General features: G+C 42.5%; 1 protein-coding gene across 1 annotated transcript in view; it reads left to right on the top strand.

Annotated features, from left to right (window-relative positions):
• OSBPL11 (oxysterol binding protein like 11) overlaps positions 1 to 15,592 on the top strand; it is an 18,822-nt gene extending 3,230 nt beyond the window's left edge. The window contains exons 5-12 of the mRNA XM_021397574.1: positions 1,146 to 1,347; positions 3,914 to 4,059; positions 5,831 to 5,971; positions 6,737 to 7,235; positions 8,746 to 8,932; positions 11,934 to 12,116; positions 12,521 to 12,674; positions 13,671 to 15,592. Of these exons, the coding sequence (XP_021253249.1) occupies positions 1,146 to 1,347; positions 3,914 to 4,059; positions 5,831 to 5,971; positions 6,737 to 7,235; positions 8,746 to 8,932; positions 11,934 to 12,116; positions 12,521 to 12,674; positions 13,671 to 13,748 (1,590 nt within the window). The 3' untranslated portion in view covers positions 13,749 to 15,592. The remainder of the gene's footprint in view (positions 1 to 1,145; positions 1,348 to 3,913; positions 4,060 to 5,830; positions 5,972 to 6,736; positions 7,236 to 8,745; positions 8,933 to 11,933; positions 12,117 to 12,520; positions 12,675 to 13,670) is intronic.

Here is a 16,683-nt window from a genome sequence, read left to right as displayed (position 1 = left end):
GGGGGGGGGGGGGGGGGGATGGGAGAAGACTTAAATCCCATTCTTGACTGGAAGAAGACAGGACACTGTTCTGAGGGTTACGTAGCCTTGCCTGTGCAGACACCCCACTCACTGCGTGTTTGCTGGCTTTCTGCACTGTCACACCTGGGACACGCTCAGGTGCCTGTGTGGATAACTGCATCTCTGAAGAGCCAAGTCATCCATATGTTCATACCACAATGTACAGTGTGGCCAAGCCCTAAAATGTTCCAAATACCACATACCGTGAACTCAGATGAATACCTATTGCTGGAGTATCTAATGTGTAAAACCTTAAAAGCAGTTCCTGGAAGAAACTTGAGGCAAGGTTATGTGGGGGGAAAAAAAAAAATAGTTGAATAATTGCCAGAATTGCTAAATTGAAAGCCTAGGTAGTACCACAGCAGCTAAGCACATGAATACATCTTGGATTCTTTTAATAAATCCTTTTTCTACTCTGCTTAATCAATCCATTTTTACATCTAACTTAGCAGCCAGAATGCATGATGATGGCAGAGTAGCAGCACCCAGTTACATTTTTGCTGCTTGTTGTCCTTCCACAGAAAAGCATCTAGTATGTGTAGGAGTCTCCTTTCAGCCCTGTGATTCAAAGTCATGCTTTAGTGAGCTCAAGGAGGAGTTTATCTCTCTTTTTTTTTTTTTGTTGAAGACCACAGTGTGCTGTTTGGCTGGCGTGTATTGACGCTCTGCCTCTCACAGGCAAATGAGATGTGCTATTGCAGGTTCTGTAATGTAGGAGTGTTCAGCTCCGTTCCAGAGGAAGCAGGAAAGGAGACTGGGGGAGAGCAAGGGTAAAAATAACAAGGGAAGCTGTAATTTGAACACATAATGAAGGTGAAAATCCTGCTGCTCTTTCCATTCACTCTAAGTATACAGTGCGATAGCGAACCTATGCATAGCAGCAGTGCAGGTGTTAGTAAGTTGCAGTGTGTTTCAGTGGGAATTTAATGGTGTGGCTGCATGGAGGAAAAGTATGGTTAAGTCTACATATACTTATTACATTTTAGTTTTATTATAAAATAACGTGGGACTCTGTGTGTGCATGTGTGGCACGTCACGCAACGCGCTTCCATCACCTTCTGATGCACGCCTGCTTTGTTTGGTAGATGATGTCGCAGGCTGAGGGCCAGCAGAGAGACTTGATCAGGAGCATAGAATGCCTTCCTGTCTCCGGTCACCTTACGTCCTTGGATCAAGACCTATTAATGCTCAAAGCAACTTCCATGGCAACCATGAACTGCTTAAATGACTGCTTCCATATTCTCCAGTTACAACACGCTTCGCAACAAAAGGGATCCTTACCAGCAGGTGGGTGTAGATGTTCAGAGAGCTGAATCCTATAACAAGTATGAAGCCTTTCCCACTTCACTTGTGAAAATGCTTGTCCCACTAAATCTAGTTGCCTATGGATGGAGACAACTGCTGTCTGCCTGGTTACTTGTGAGCTTGTCTAGATTTGCTGATCTTGAATAGAACTCCTGTGTGTATTTTCCCTCTTGTCTACTGATTTCTCCATTAAGGAAGTCTGTGATAGCTACATAAATGAAACAACTGATCGTTGCAGATGATCTCACAACAGAAAGAGATCCATAAGGCACCACAAGAAAAAGGCTGCCTTTGGGATGCAGGAGCAGTAATAGTGGAGGGGGATTTCTGTGAGGTCGCAGACATGAAGGATGTGTGCTATCCACTGGAGCTCTGCCCAGTGTCACGCTTTTCTGACTTTTTTGCACACTTAATGCCTACTGTAAGCATTTACATATGCAAAGCTTGAATTTCTAGCTAAGCATTGAAGTGACAAAGCTCCGAATTCTTAGTGACTTTGTAAGCAACAATCTTCATGGATACTCAGATGCTTCCATTATGCAACAGGTGTGTTAGACATAAGTATGCAGTAAAGTACACTCATAAGTTGTCTCTTACTTTATCTTTCTCATATTCCTATCATTTTTGTGGTATTTGCTTTGTTAGTGGTATTCTTTCAAAGCTGTAATTAGTTTAGCTTGCCACGTGAAAAAAGCGTTTGTTGTATTGATGTAGCTTATTTTAAACAATGACAGGTTTTAGAAGGGGAAGTGTGGATAGGACAAATTAACTCTTGGTGTATTTCAGTCCAAAAATAATTTTTTAAAGCAACAAACCGGGTGGCATCTCTCCAAATCCTAGTCTGACCCCAAAGTTCTTCACACTGGCAGAACTTTCCTTCCTCCCAGCTAATTTGTAATAGTGCATAACCATGGTAGATGCACTCTCATTTTGGTGATTTTTTCTTTTTCAGTGTCCTGCAAAGGTGGCTTTTTGTTTGATTTGCTTTTGAACTATTACTATCTGGGGAGGGAAGGTAGCGGTGCTCTAGCTTAAGACGTTCAGTTTTGTGGGGAAGAATGCCAGTTTGCTCTAAAGTTAAAAGTGGGACAGGGAGGGAGGAGCAAACCAAGAAACCCCAACGAACAAGAAACCCAAGAAGAGTGAAAATACTGCCCCAGCTGCATCAAGGTGTCCCAAAAATCAGACTCAGAGATGAACAGGGAAGTTGGAACCATTGACTTGAATTTCAGGAATGTTAAGTGATGAAATCACGTATTGGTTTAAAAAAAAAAAAAGGGGACTTCAGGGGATGAGGAGGTCACAAGTAAAGAGAATAGGTTGTGCTACCTGAAATAGTTGAAAACAGATTTGAGTGTGATATTGCAGTGGAAGAGAAGTGTTGCTGTGATATCCTGTCCCCTCTATCATTATAGCACAACTGGTATCTCAAACTACTTTTAAAATCCTCCTAGAATTTGACAGTAAAATTAAAAAAAAAATCTTAAATTTGAAGTAACTGATAGCACAAAATGGGGGGTAGCAGTTAAATTCAAGTCAGTACATAGGCAGTGAGCGTGCATTACATGCAGTTTAGAACACACACCTAGAGACTCTTGCATTCTTACAAGCTGTACGTTTTTTCCTGCCCCAGTACTTTTCCTGGTGGAAGTGCTCTCATTTAAATTTCCTCTGTGGCTGAGGCTGTGACCTAGTTGCAGGTAACAGAGCTCAGGAAAGAGAGGATTGTGGATGGTACAGAAAGAGACCGCATCCTTTCTGATGTGGGTTTGGAAGTGCAGGAAGCTGCTTGATTGGTGCTACAGACTGGGACTGGCACATCATTTCTGTGCTTGCAGCTTGGTGGCTTGTCACAGTTTGTGTTTTGATTCAGTAGAAACTTCAGGAGTCACCTGTTCGTTTATTAGCCTCTGAAAAAGAATGGAACATTTGCATTATTAATGAGGAACTTGATCTCTCCTGATAAATTAGCTGGGAGTAACTGGAGATACTGGAGTCACTGAGTGGGTAATAGCTTTCCAAGCCCTGCAGCTTTTTTGAGCAACTATTATTTATTCAACAGCGTGTGCCTGCCTCCTTTGCAGCCAAGAAAAGATGAGTACCCTCTCCAGAGAAAACATTGGCAGCAAAACTTTTTCTCCTTTGGCTTTTTTTAGTCTAGAACAGAGCTGGCTTTGAGAAGGTGATAAACGGCGTGCTTTTTTTTTTTTTGCTGTCGTTTTGTACGAGTTAAAGAAAATTGCAAGGGTTACGTTCCGTGCAGTTGGGATCTTCCTGGAGTGTCTGATTACACCTTGCCTGACACCAGCGAGTCGCTCCAGTCCAAGTCGCACATATTACAGCTCACCAATCGCAGGGTTTGTGCTAATGACCGCCGAAGGTGGTGTCTGGTTGCACCACCTTTGTTCGGTGGCTGCCGGGGGGATTGGCTGCAGGAGGATCTAGCTGCTCCCAGCCTCTCCCTCAGAAAGCTGCCTTGGGGAAAACCGCTGTCCGCTGACCTCGCGGAGGATGAGCAAGTTTCAGCGCAAACTTTCCTTTGCTTCAGGAACGACCATCAGTTGGTTGGAACCAAAGATATCGCTGTCAAACCACTTCAAAAATGGAGCAGCTCAGAATTTCCCAGCGGAGATAAACAAGCCAGCATCCGTCAGAGAGGAGCAGTCCATTGCGGAGCCCTGCCAGCTAACAAGGGTAAGGTAATGTGAAAATCCTCTTTCTGTGGGGAATTTTTGAGGAATATCTGATCGTGCTATGTGAAAATGATTTAAATACAGTTCTTCTCGGACTTTTCAATTAGCTGTGTTGGAGGACAAGGGAGTGCAGTTGCAGTAAGTTGAAGTTTCTTAGCTTGCTTTTTCAGTGACTTTTATATCTTCTCTAAATGGCTGTCAGAGGGAGCCAATTGGGACAGCAATGCCAGGTGTAGAAAGAGGCACTGTTCCTTTGTGTGTTGATCTAAAACAACTGGAAACTGAAGTGTAGAAGACCTAATTGGAATTCATGACACTCACAAAACAGGCCCAAGAAGAGCTGCCTATGTAGATGAGAGAAAAAATTGCCAATCTCCAGCTATTAAATCTTCCCATCTTTCTTTTCCAGCTCTTGCTGTGTGTGTTGTTCTTAATGTGAGTGACTCTCATCGCTTGGCTTCAGTATGGCTTCATGTTTCTGAAATACAGCTACAGTCTGTATCATTATAACTGTCAAAAAGAATATGAAGTGCAAAATATTCAAGTAAAAGAACAGGATTGTCTAAAAAGATGTTTTTCCAGCTGAAGCAGAAAACAGTAATTACATTCGCTCTGTACCACTTGATTTCACTCAGTTCTTTATATGAGATTTATTATGAAAAGGTCATGTGTGGCTGTATATCTCTGCAGCAGCATCTGTTTCACCTTGCTATCTTACAGCAAAATGGCACCTGAAACATCTTCAGGTCTTTATATTTCGTAAGTTTTTAGATAGGTCTAATTGTCGGTAAGTTTAAAAAAAAAAAACCACAAGCAAAACCAAACAACAAATAACCAGGAGCTTTCAATTGTATCCCTTTGATTACTTCCTTCTTCAAATAAGTGCTAACTTCCTTAATTAAGTGCTTAATATGAGTCACTGTCTGCAGTTGAGACATGACCAGCTTTATCACTTTCCATGGATATTTTCAGCTCCCTTATTTTTGGTAGTAGAACAACGTAGCATCCTTGGAATGGACTCACTCGTGTGCTACTGCACTGTTCATCAGCTTATGGGCTCTGCATGAGGACGTGGACCCTTGTGCTTTCTGTGGTGGTTGGGTGCTGAGGGATTTGCCTTGAGCTGATGACAGCCGATCCTGGGGAAGGTCTTGAGGCAGGTACATATTGCTGCCATCTCGTGGCACTCAGTGCATCACCCCTCTGCCTGTGCCCAGCTGTTTGTCCCAGGATGTTCCTCAGGTAGCTGGAAAAGCACCCTCCCTTCTGCCTGGTGCATTCAGCTCTCCTGCCTGCGGGAGGGTTGCGAAAATGGTCATCCTGTTATTTCTGCCAGTCCATCTGGGCCCTTCGGTTATACTAAGACACTCAGTGTGTGGGAGAGCATTGGAAGGATGTCATCAAGATGGTTGGAATTTCTGTTGGCTTTTGCTTCACTATTTTTGTGTGTACGTTAAGCGTTTGCTGTTCTGTCAGCTCACAAAGCTTACAGGAAAACAGGTCATGTTTGCTTTTTTCTGACCTGTTTGAGAGACAGCGAGGAATCTTGGCCAAAATATTCTGGATAAAATCTGCTTCAAGTTGTCTTAATGTCCTTCTAAATTCTTCAGTGATTGTTTATCCTGGGTGAAAATCCTGTTGTATCGTTCTTTGCAGGGTTTTGGTTAATCTCTTTTATCGTATGTGGAGAGCTACAATGCAGGAGGAAATCCTATCTGGATACTGTCTAGACAGTCACATCTTTGAGCTGATGTTTATTGCTCTTATTCCAGGAACCTGAGGAAATAAATCCAGATGAGGAGCTGGAGGACCTCTGTGACGATAAAGAAGACGATCTAGGAGGAGTGGAGGAACAGCGCAGTGTTATCTTGCATCTCTTGTCTCAGCTGAAACTTGGCATGGACTTAACAAGAGTAAGTAACTCCAGTGTGAGGACACCTCTTTGAATGCACCAGACTTCCATGGACTGATTGATCTCCTGGTTGAGACACTCTCTTGCTTATTGCAACAAGTTAGTTACGTGAGGTTAGTTGCTGCTACCGGGAAGGAGAAGACTGATAATACACCCTTCTTACACTAAAATAGTTTTTTCCTGGCCCAGCAAAAGATACCACTTCTGGTTTTTTTTATTACAGTAGGGGATATACATGGGAAAGTGTAAGATCCTCTGCTCAGAGGTAGAGGGTTAGCTTAGTTTATTATTTCTGATAAATGCTTGTCCTATTTTCTTGTGAGAGAGACAGCAGGCTCTTGAGCATGTTGGCACAGCTTGTGTGCTTTTTCTCTCTATTAGACAAAACCTTTCCTAACCTCTACTCTGAATCTTCCTTGCTGTAGTTTCAGCTCTGTCCTGCTTGTGTTCTACTCCACAGGTGTGTGGAACGCATCCCTTTCTTTGTGGCTGATTTATCTATTTATTAATGGGGGGTACTCAGTCCCTTTCAAACACTTCCATCCTAATTATTACCTTCTGGATTACCTGTTAGATTCTTTTCCTTTGTGAATTATTTTTCTAAGATCTGATCATTCTGCTTTGCTCATACCTTCAAAGAGGGACAGTAAGGTTCAGTCTGAAGGTGTGGTGTCCGAAGCAAGACAGAATCCTCTACCTGAGAACTTCCCATATGAAGTTGCCTGCCTTTTCATTTCACTGACTACAACTTTTTGCTTTATTTCAGGTGGTTCTTCCCACTTTTATTTTAGAGAAGCGGTCGTTGTTGGAGATGTATGCGGACTTCATGTCCCATCCAGATCTCTTCATTGCAATCACAAATGGCACCAACCCTGAGGAGAGGATGATCCGCTTCGTTGAGTATTATCTCACTTCATTTCATGAAGGTCGCAAAGGAGCCATTGCAAAGAAACCATACAATCCAATCATTGGGGAAACATTTCACTGCTCTTGGAGGCTGCCGAAGAGTGAAGTAGCCGCTGATGGTGGCAGTAACTTCTCTGCTCACTCCCCCTCTGAGCACAGAACTGTGTCTAAAGATCTAGAAGGCCAAGCACAGTCGGACTACTACACAGTAAAGTTTGTAGCTGAGCAAGTGTCCCACCACCCTCCCGTCTCAGGGTTTTATGCTGAATGTGTAGAGAGAAAGATGTGTGTCAATGCTCACGTCTGGACAAAAAGTAAATTCTTGGGAATGTCAATAGGGGTGACAATGGTTGGTGAAGGTAAGCGTAACGTTTTTCCTTTATTCGTTTTATATAGATGTTAAAAATACCAATTGGAGAAAAAATTCAATGTTGTGTGTTGCAGAAATACAGGTGAATACCGCTTGGTAGTTTTGTTTCAAAGGTGTTTCAGAAAAATCTTTTTGCAGATATTTCATTTGTTACCATGGGTTTTCAGGTTTTTCTTCTTGTACTTCTGGTTTTCCTTTCATCTCACATCTGAGAACCTTTATGTACAGTCATCCGGTGATTTTTGTACTCAACAAAGCACAGGAGATAACTGTAAGTCCTCATTATAAGCAGCAGGCTTGGGGGTACGCTTTGCCAAAGATCAGGAGTATACTGGAATTAAACTTCTGAATTTTGAATCAAAGGGCAGTAATGTCTCAAAAGCGTTGCACAAAATAATTCATACCACATATTTTTAAAATATAAACGTTTCTCTATTTGCATATATTGCACTCGAAGTTTTAATCTTCTTCAGCTACCAAAATCAGATCCTTCAGGGACCAAGTAGGTAATTTCCATGTAGTGATAATTTTACTGAGAGGTGAGGCAGCATCGCCCATTGTGTTTCTTGTGTAAATTGTTCAGCAGCTGGGGGCATCCGGGTTTGGGCATTTGGGTGTCAACTGGGTACCTGACAGGGAGTGAGCATGGCACGGGTATGGAAGGCGTATCTCAGTGCTTTGTCTGTACCAGGTAATTTCAGAAGTGAACATCTCCTCTTTGGGCATTTCTTATATCATGAATCCGAAAAACAAGAGGAACTCTGAAAATGAATGTCAGAGGCACACAGCGATGGTATGCTGCAGAGGCATGGCTTGGTGCAGGCAGCAGTCAGCTGCCATACTGTGCTCTGGTAATGCTGGGAGGTGAATTTCCTGTGACGTGGCTCTTTGACTCCCATTATTTAAAAGAAAAAACAACAAAAAAAACCCCACATCTTAAAACCCAAAGAAAAAAAATCTAGTTTTCATGAGCTTCTTAACATCTATTGCAAAAGCTACTGTTAGGAAAGAGTCAAGTCTGTCTTGGCAGAGAAGTGTTGTAACAATGAGTTTCTGCTACCTGCTTCCAGGTAGAGTAGGGTGTAGTAAAGAAAGGGGAAAGGAACAGGAGTATTAGCCTTCCTCAAGAGCTGCAGTTCAGGGTATTCATTCACTCTTTTCCTTTTGGCTGCATAAATGTTGTCATGCTCCAGAACTCTCCGTAAGACAGTGACAGCCTTTTTACAATTTATCTGAAGAGTATGTTGCACTGCACAGTATTGTACTTCATGGATAGATATTATTAGGATAAATCTCACTTCAAGAAAGAAACATAAGTGTGTGTTACGTGTTACTGAAAGCACTGACCTGAGTATCTGGAATCTGTCATAAATGTCACTCTTGTTTTTCTTTGGTGTGAAGGAGCAATGAGGAAAAGTAGTCAGATGTGGTACTGGCTGTGTTTCAATAACTTGGTCATTTCTAAAACAGTGCTCATTTAAGGATGTTTCTTTGCCCAGGTCTCCTAAGCCTCTTGGAACATGAGGAAGAATACACGTTCTCTCTGCCCTGTGCGTATGCTCGATCAATTTTGACTGTTCCCTGGGTAGAACTGGGAGGAAAGGTCAACATAAACTGTGCGAAGACGGGATATTCTGCAAGTATTAACTTCCACACCAAGCCCTTCTATGGGGGGAAATTGCATCGGTGAGAATGCTTTTTTTTCTGTTTTTCCATGTAGTCTGTGCTCTAGAACTCCAGCAGCTGTGTAACTGCTCCCTTCTGCATGCTGAATAAGTGTTCCAGGAGCCTGAGCGTGAGTCTGTTCTTGCTGTCAGTGAATTCTTGAGGTGCTGCTTTGCTCTGAAACAACATCCTAGCTGCATCTTGTGATCCTCGAGGAACAGTGAGGTTACACTTGAAGGCAGTGAAGAAATCCCTAGTTGGTCTTGACTCTTGGTTTGAACCATTGGGAAAACAGGGCTCCTGGCTTTTAGTCCTGACTGCTGCAGGTTTCTTACTACTGAAATGAGTTGGTTAGTATGTTACAGGTGTTGTAGCATGCTTTGTAGTTGGTTGTGTGGCCTTGAATTTTATTCACTTGAATACCTCACCAGTATTATCTGCTGTAAGGAAGGAGTCCCCAGCTTGCATTTAATCAAAGGTAAAAACAGTGCAGAGAAACAAATCCTATCAAGATTAAGCAACTTGAGGAAAATCTCTAGGTAGAAATACCTGTTGATTTTTATTTCATTTATTTCCCTAAAGACCAGAATGTTAGCTCTTATAATGGTGATTCCTCCTGTATCTCTGTTATTTAGAGACTAATAGAAGGAAGAAGACCAAGGGGAAGTTTGCTTGGGGTTACTTCCTAGAAATTCCTGTAAACATCTCTGAACTTGGTATAAAGCCTTTTGAAACGCACCAGCAGTGATGTTTTTAGAGAGTCTTACAGTAAGACTGCATGCTGCAAGATCAGCCTTGTGCCGTTATACTGAGAGTGAATTAAGGAAAGCAAAGCATTAGTCACACACAGAACATCTGATTGCAGAGCATTTTGCTTTCAGCCATTTACTGGACAGCACTTGTTTAAACCTTTCCTCTAAGAGGCAGTAATGAAGTACGTAACTGCCCGGTGCATCAGGACTTCTGAAACGTGGTTTGGACTTCTAGATGGCAAAAAAAAATCATCAGGGAGAAAACTGCTTTTTCTGGAATACTAGGGCAAGGATCTACTTACAGCTTCAAACAAAACAAAGAACACCCAAACCTTCATCTTGAAGTGCCTTGTCCCTTAGATTCCCATACATGCTTTGAATTTCCCTTGCAGCCAAAGCTCCCTATCTCAATGACATCTGGAGAACTGAATCTCACTTGTGAAAATTCTACAAGGGAAACAGAGCAGAAGTGATACGTCATTTGGGCTCCTTATTCCCATTGCTTGCAATACAGCTTCCGCCTTCCAGTTACTCCAATAAAAATTTAGCTATAGGATACATTTTTTTTTACATTGATTCGATTTTGGAAAGTGTTCTACTTGTCTCCATGAAATTAGTGGATACAGATGCTTTTTTAGACAGGACCATTCAGAGTGCTGCAACTACTGGAAATCTGACGCGGTAATGATTGACCGTTGCCAAAAGAATCACTTGATGGGGAAGCAGCAGCATTGTCATGGTTACACAGAGTGCAAGTAAGTTGCTATGGCAACATTATAGATTTTTGTGTTGACCCTTGTTGCCAGACCTCAGCTGGGTGTTGGCTGCTTGGCCCTGTGCCCCTTTAGCTTGATCAAACAGAATATGATGGTAATCACGGATAGCTAGGCATAGCTCAGTCATGCCAAGCCTGCAGACAAATGCTCCCAGGCTTTTGTCACTAATATTAGTTCAGGCAGGTATCATGTTCTGCAGTGTGGGAATGGCTGTGTCATTGAGTAATACGGTGGGAGGAAATATGGGTCACAACAAGAGTTGAATTTAGCAGCTCGGCGCTGCGCCTTGTAATGCTGCACGAGTGATAAAACCTTGTTTACTTTGTGCCAAGTAGAGACTGTAATTTTATGATTGATATTAAAATACTGGGTTGTCAGTGCTCTGCTGTCACCACTTGGGAATACTGAAGAGCACAGCCTTGTGGGGATGGAACTGTGCAGTCTGACCTAGCTGCTTTCTGGCGCTCTATGGCTTCAGCCTTGCTGGAGATCTCCTGGAGGAGGACAGGGGCTTCACCCTGTGCAGTAGCTTCAGTGAGGTGTGGGAGGTGCAGGGAGAGAAAGCAGCACAAGGGGAGAGCTGCTTGCCTGTGGCCTGCTCTTCCAGTTATTTTCAGAAACTCCTACCCACTTGTTAACGAAGCGCACGCGTGCTCTTACTGCTCATGTTGTTCCAACTCTAGCTTGTTCTCACATGGAGATCTTAAATTTTTGTAACAGGACGCTGTGTGCTTGATCAGCGTGTCACTTCTGTTTTTTTTTTTCCCCCCCAAACATCTTTCCCATAAAATCGAATAGGTTGGTGAGAGATGACCAAAATTCAGATGTTTGATCATAAACAGCCTCCTGCCGTGCCCACAGCACGCCCCATGCATTCCCATCACATCCAGCACCCAGTATCCCTGTGCTGAGGGGACTGGGAGCTGGAGAATGGTGTGCAGTGTATTGTCTACATACAGGTAATCAGAGTTCAGTTGAAGCTAGAGATAGTGTCCTTCATGCAGCCTGCAGCACCCAACAAGCGAGATCACATCTTGAGCATTGCTTGCATAGTTTGCAGACTCTTTTTGTTTCCTTTTCTTCAAGTTCTGCTTGGGCTGGGCAGGTAGTGAGATACAGTCTTGGTGCAAAGCTTCGCTTCTGTTTTTCAGTCTGAACTACATTCCTGATGGGATATTTTTCAGCTGCTTGTTTCATATGATATGCCTTGTGCTTGTTTGTTTGTTTTTCACTTAAATTCTGTTAAAAGAAAACTCTAAGCTGAGGCCAAAACAAAAATGCTTTCCTGGGTAACACAAAGGGAACTGGAGCAATGAGTATAAGTCCCATTGCTGTCTGAGCTTCTCCATGCCAATGCAGTTCAAGTAACTAACGTTAGTCAGGACAGCATGACAAGTGTACCAACTCTTCTGGAATGAGGCTGAGTGATTAAAGCAATGAATAGTCTTAGCGTGTCTCTGACCATGGTCTTTTAAAAATAACAAAATTTCCTAGAGTCACAGGTGAAGTGAAGCAGAACACGACCAACACAGTGGTGTGCAGAGTGCAAGGGGAGTGGAACAGCGTGCTTGAATTCACCTACAGCAATGGGGAGACGAAATATGTGGACTTGACAAAATTGTCGGTGACACGGAAACGAGTCCGGCCCATTGAGAAACAAGGACCATTTGAATCCAGGTGAATTAAACGTATTTATTTTTGTCTGCTTTTTTATCCTGTGTAGTCTGAATGCCTTGGGAAACCCACACAGCGGGTAGTTCCTGCTGAGGAAGGTCATCACAAGAAGCTGCCTGTTGGATAATACTTCCATAGCAACTTCTAAAGGGTGTGCAGACAGGGGTTAGGTGGGCACAGGGAAGGTCTCAGAGCCTTTTCTTACCTGCTCCTTACTGCTCCTGGAGGTGTGAGGTTCATCCACAAGCCCCTCCACCTGTGTTGCGCTGACGCGCTTTGTCTTGTGTTGGTTTGCTGTGCAGAGAGCAGTTCTTTTGGAAGATCTGCATGCAGTGATCCTGTCCCTCGCTTTGAGGTGATGAGCTAAGGAAATTTTGCAAAACTGAAGTTAACATCTTGGTTTGTAGGAGGCTGTGGCAACATGTAACGGAGTCTCTGCGGGATGGAGACATCGATAAAGCTACAGAGCACAAGCGAGCCCTTGAAGAACGGCAGAGGAATGAAGAGAGGCTTCGTGCTGAAACAGAAACTCCTTGGTGTACAAAGTACTTCATTAAAGAAGTAAGTCCCAAAGTAGTTAACTGTCCAAGGCAGAACTACAATAGAAGCAGGTGCACGTGTGGGTGTGTCCTGTCAGAACAGAGTGTCTGGCCTTGCATCTTATCATTAACATCATGGGATGCATGCTAATAAGGTGACGTGTGAGCTCCCAGGTATGATTTACCCTTTGCTTCCCAAACACTGTAGAGTAACTGAAAGAATCACAATGAAATGTTTGTCTGTTTTGAGGTTATCTCTTTTACTGAGCACTTCCCCACGTGACGTGGAAAGTAGCTTTATATGTACGTGGTGTATGTAAGTAGACTGCCGCAGTAAAGACCTGAACAAATTAATCAGCAGTACTAATTAAGCTTATGTCCATAATATAAAGACAAATTATTATTGTTAGCAAGAAAGGAAGAGGCATTCACTTTCAACTGAACTTCTTTTCTGGCACTTTAAGCTTTGGTTGGAGCTTAGTTGTTCCATGGCTTAACCTACATTGCAGTAATGGTATTAATGGTACAGTAAGACTTTTAGCAAGTTGAACTGCAGACTATGCAAGAACACAAGAGGCTGCTGATACGATGACTTTGAAATAGGCTTTCCCTTGTGATCCAGGTGCTACTGTACCCATCAAATTCTTAAATGTAATCTGGAACTACTTCCTGGAAATGAAGACGGTTGGGCTGTGTTAGAGCTGGTAATGGTTGGTTGTCCATTTGCTGGTGTCTTGGTTTGGCTTTTAAATGAAATCTGGATCATGGAGTTGAGAAGAGTGCCTTTCTGTGTGGGTTAAGTGCAAGTGCAGTCAGTTCCCAGAGCTTAGCTGTGGCTCAGCTGGAGTCATGCATGCTCTGAGGTAGGCTCAGTAGCCTGCAGTGTTGCTCTCTGTCTTAGTCTGTGTATAAGCGACATCCCTTTGGTTTTTGGCAGCTATTGGTGTAGTAGTTGTGCAAAGAGGCTTCTGCTGGGGCAGTGTCTGTGTTATAACTGTATTTTCTCTTTAAATTGCAGGGAGATGGCTGGGTTTATCATAAACCCCTTTGGAGAGCAGTCTCTGCCGTGCAAACTCAGCAAACGGACGCTAACTAGAAAAGCTGCTTAGAGATGAGTTTCCCATTTCTGATATTCTTTTTCTGTCTCTCAAAATGCAGTAATCACACTGAGTGTCCCCTTTTTATATAATAGCGAAAGCTTAAATGAGCGTAAGAAAATAAACTAGGGCACTTTAAAGCTATTTGAAACAAGGTCATAGAGACAAACTTGCCAGGTACACATTCAACCAACTTGTTTTTTTTGTATGATCCAGAAGATTTTATCTGACTTGTGTAAGAGTCTTCTAAGTAGGTCTGCCTGATTGCAAAAGCTGCCTAAAAGAAGAAGGAGCTGTTTGGTTTTTCAGAGTGACATGGGAACTTTTTTCTACATCAAGCTCTGTTTAATAACTGAAACATGTTCAGTACCCGTGTAGACAACAGCAACCAAAAATTGCTGCTTTTATGCCCGGCATTAGACCCTTGGCAAAAAAAAAAACCAACTGGAGAGGTGCTTGGAAGATGTGCCTGAAATCAGTGTTAAGGAACAACTGGATCATGGGAACTTTTTTCTTCAGAGAGGACGCGTGCATGCATTGGAGGAATATGGAATATATGTAGAGACTACCTTTCTTTTTTATGGATTTATAAAAGCAGTTAGAATTGTAACCATGGAGAAATTTTTCCTCTGAAACATTTTAATATACTTGAAATAATCGACTTGAATTGGAAAAGTAATTTGAACACTTTTCAACTCCTAATTTTATTAAATCTTTGAGTAACTTGGTTTTTTTTCTCCTGTTGCAATGTAATGAGGTTTGGCCTTTTCCACCTTCCCTTCCAAGGACTAAGGCTTTCAAACGGAACACAAAACACACAATTTTGTATTTAAACTTCTCTACCCATCTGGTCATCGCAAAGGTGAAGTATCAGTGTTACAAACTGTCCTTTGGATTGTTTCGGTTTTTCTCCTGTGGTGTCATTCAGAACAAAGCAGTGAAATGTGACCTGTGAATACATGGACTGTAGGTTTCGGTTTTTCATCTTAGATATTCAAAAAAAAAAGCTGATTATGCTGAAGACTGGGTATTGATTTGAAACACAATCTGGTATCAGGAAACTGTATTCAGGTACAAACATCCTTTGTTTTTTATAACTATTTTATTGAAGTTTAAGAATTGCTGGCAATTAAGATTAGTACTTATTATGGCTTTCGTTATTGTTGTAACTACAAGCTACCTTAATTTTTTCCAACAGTGGTGCCTTACTCTGTTTTTTCTTCTGATGTAGTCTTCCAGTCAGTGTATATAACATTATCTGCCACTTCCCAGCCACGGCAATGGCTGCACCTGATCCATCCTCATGAGAACTCACAGCTTTGTGATCTGGTAAGATGTTTTCTGTGGAGAAGATACAAGCGTAAGAGTGCATCAGAAGGTTTAAATAATCATGTTAACTTTCAACACAAACTGTAAATTGTGCAAAAAAAAAAAGGTTGGATTTATGCACAACTATCTTGATTTTTCTTGTATTTTATTTTTGCTGTGAAATGCACTGAGATCTCGATGCGAGTCATAGTCCCTTTGTGAGAATTGGGGGTGGGGATAATAAAACTACAAAATGATTTGTTTGTTCTGTTTGCTTCCGTAGAGATCAGGTGGCCGGGAAGAGTAGGTTGTTGTCTTTTATGCTGGAGATCTGCCTGTCTGGGCTTTTGCTGGCCCTTATAGCAGGATATTTTGGCACTGTGCACTTCAGTAGTAACTGTATTCTCCGGCAGAAGAACGTGTTTTAGACCCCGCTGTCCTGTTTGTGATATTCTATACGATTACCCTGGCTTCATTTTGGATACCTACCGGGCATTTTCATGTTCAACCAGGAATAAAAATATATATGAAAACAGTGGGTCTAGTTTCTCCTCGTTTCTGGGTCTTTAGCCCATGTGGGGTGTGCTCCTCAGGCAGCGGGAGGATTTGGGGTAGGAATCACGGTGGTAGCATGTTCACTTCCATGGCTCAGGAGTTCTTCGGTACCTGCACCAAGTTGGGGGTGGTAGAGGGAGAGCAAATAAATTGACAACATGCATGTTTCCTAGTTGTTTTCTCTGTCATGTGGCAGATACCCTTTGAATAAACAGCAAGGGTGGTGCCAGGTCCATCTGGTCCCTGCTGCGATCACTGCAACATTAACAAGACTTGCTTCCTTGGGTTATGCTCAGCTGATAAACTTGTCCGTACTAGGATATAGATCTGACTCAGCTGCTGAGCTCTGCTTAAAACTTTCACTTGGGAGTTTGTCAAGGTGCTGGCTGAAAAGCTCCCGTGTTCACCCTAAACCAACTTGCGTTCTTTGTATAATATCAGCCAAGTTATTTCTCTTCCACCCTCATCTGGTATGCCTGTGGTTTCATGCTGAGAAAGTTGTTACTAATTTTGTCATGTAAAAACAGACCAGCCCTGAAGTAGTCTTAAAACACGAGATGATTCCTTTTAATGTGGGGATGCTGCTAGGAAAAAATAAAATCTTCCTTTGCTCGGATGGTCACAAGAACCAGAATGATTTCATGATGTGGATTTAATAATGATGCGAATTTCTAGTTTCTTCTGGAAATGAAGGATGGAATTGAAAATAGCTTAAAATTCTAGCCACCGAATATCCAGCTCAAATTTTGACATTTATTTGATTCTTCTAAGAGCTGCAAGCACTCAGCAGACTCGTGTATTTTTAACACTGACCAGATTTGATTCTCTTGCATAACTGCTGTTGTTTCCATCTTGTACCTTCTGGAGCGAAGGGAAGGGATCACTGCTGCTCCCTATGTGGATACTGCATAGAATCACAGCGAGTTAAAGGGGGAGCATGGCAAAACATAGGATTTAGCCTTGTGTTCTTTTCTTTATGGCTTGATTCAGCTCCAGTGAAGCTGAGCAAAATTCTTGCTGGTCCTTGGTAATTCAGGGCTCTCTGAGACATCAGCAGATCTTGGAGCCCTG

Source organism: Numida meleagris, chromosome 5 (assembly GCF_002078875.1).
Source record: "Numida meleagris isolate 19003 breed g44 Domestic line chromosome 5, NumMel1.0, whole genome shotgun sequence".
In the NCBI taxonomy this organism is placed as follows: domain Eukaryota; kingdom Metazoa; phylum Chordata; class Aves; order Galliformes; family Numididae; genus Numida; species Numida meleagris.
Note: the sequence above shows the minus strand (reverse complement) of the source record. Positions and strands in the feature narration are given on the sequence as shown.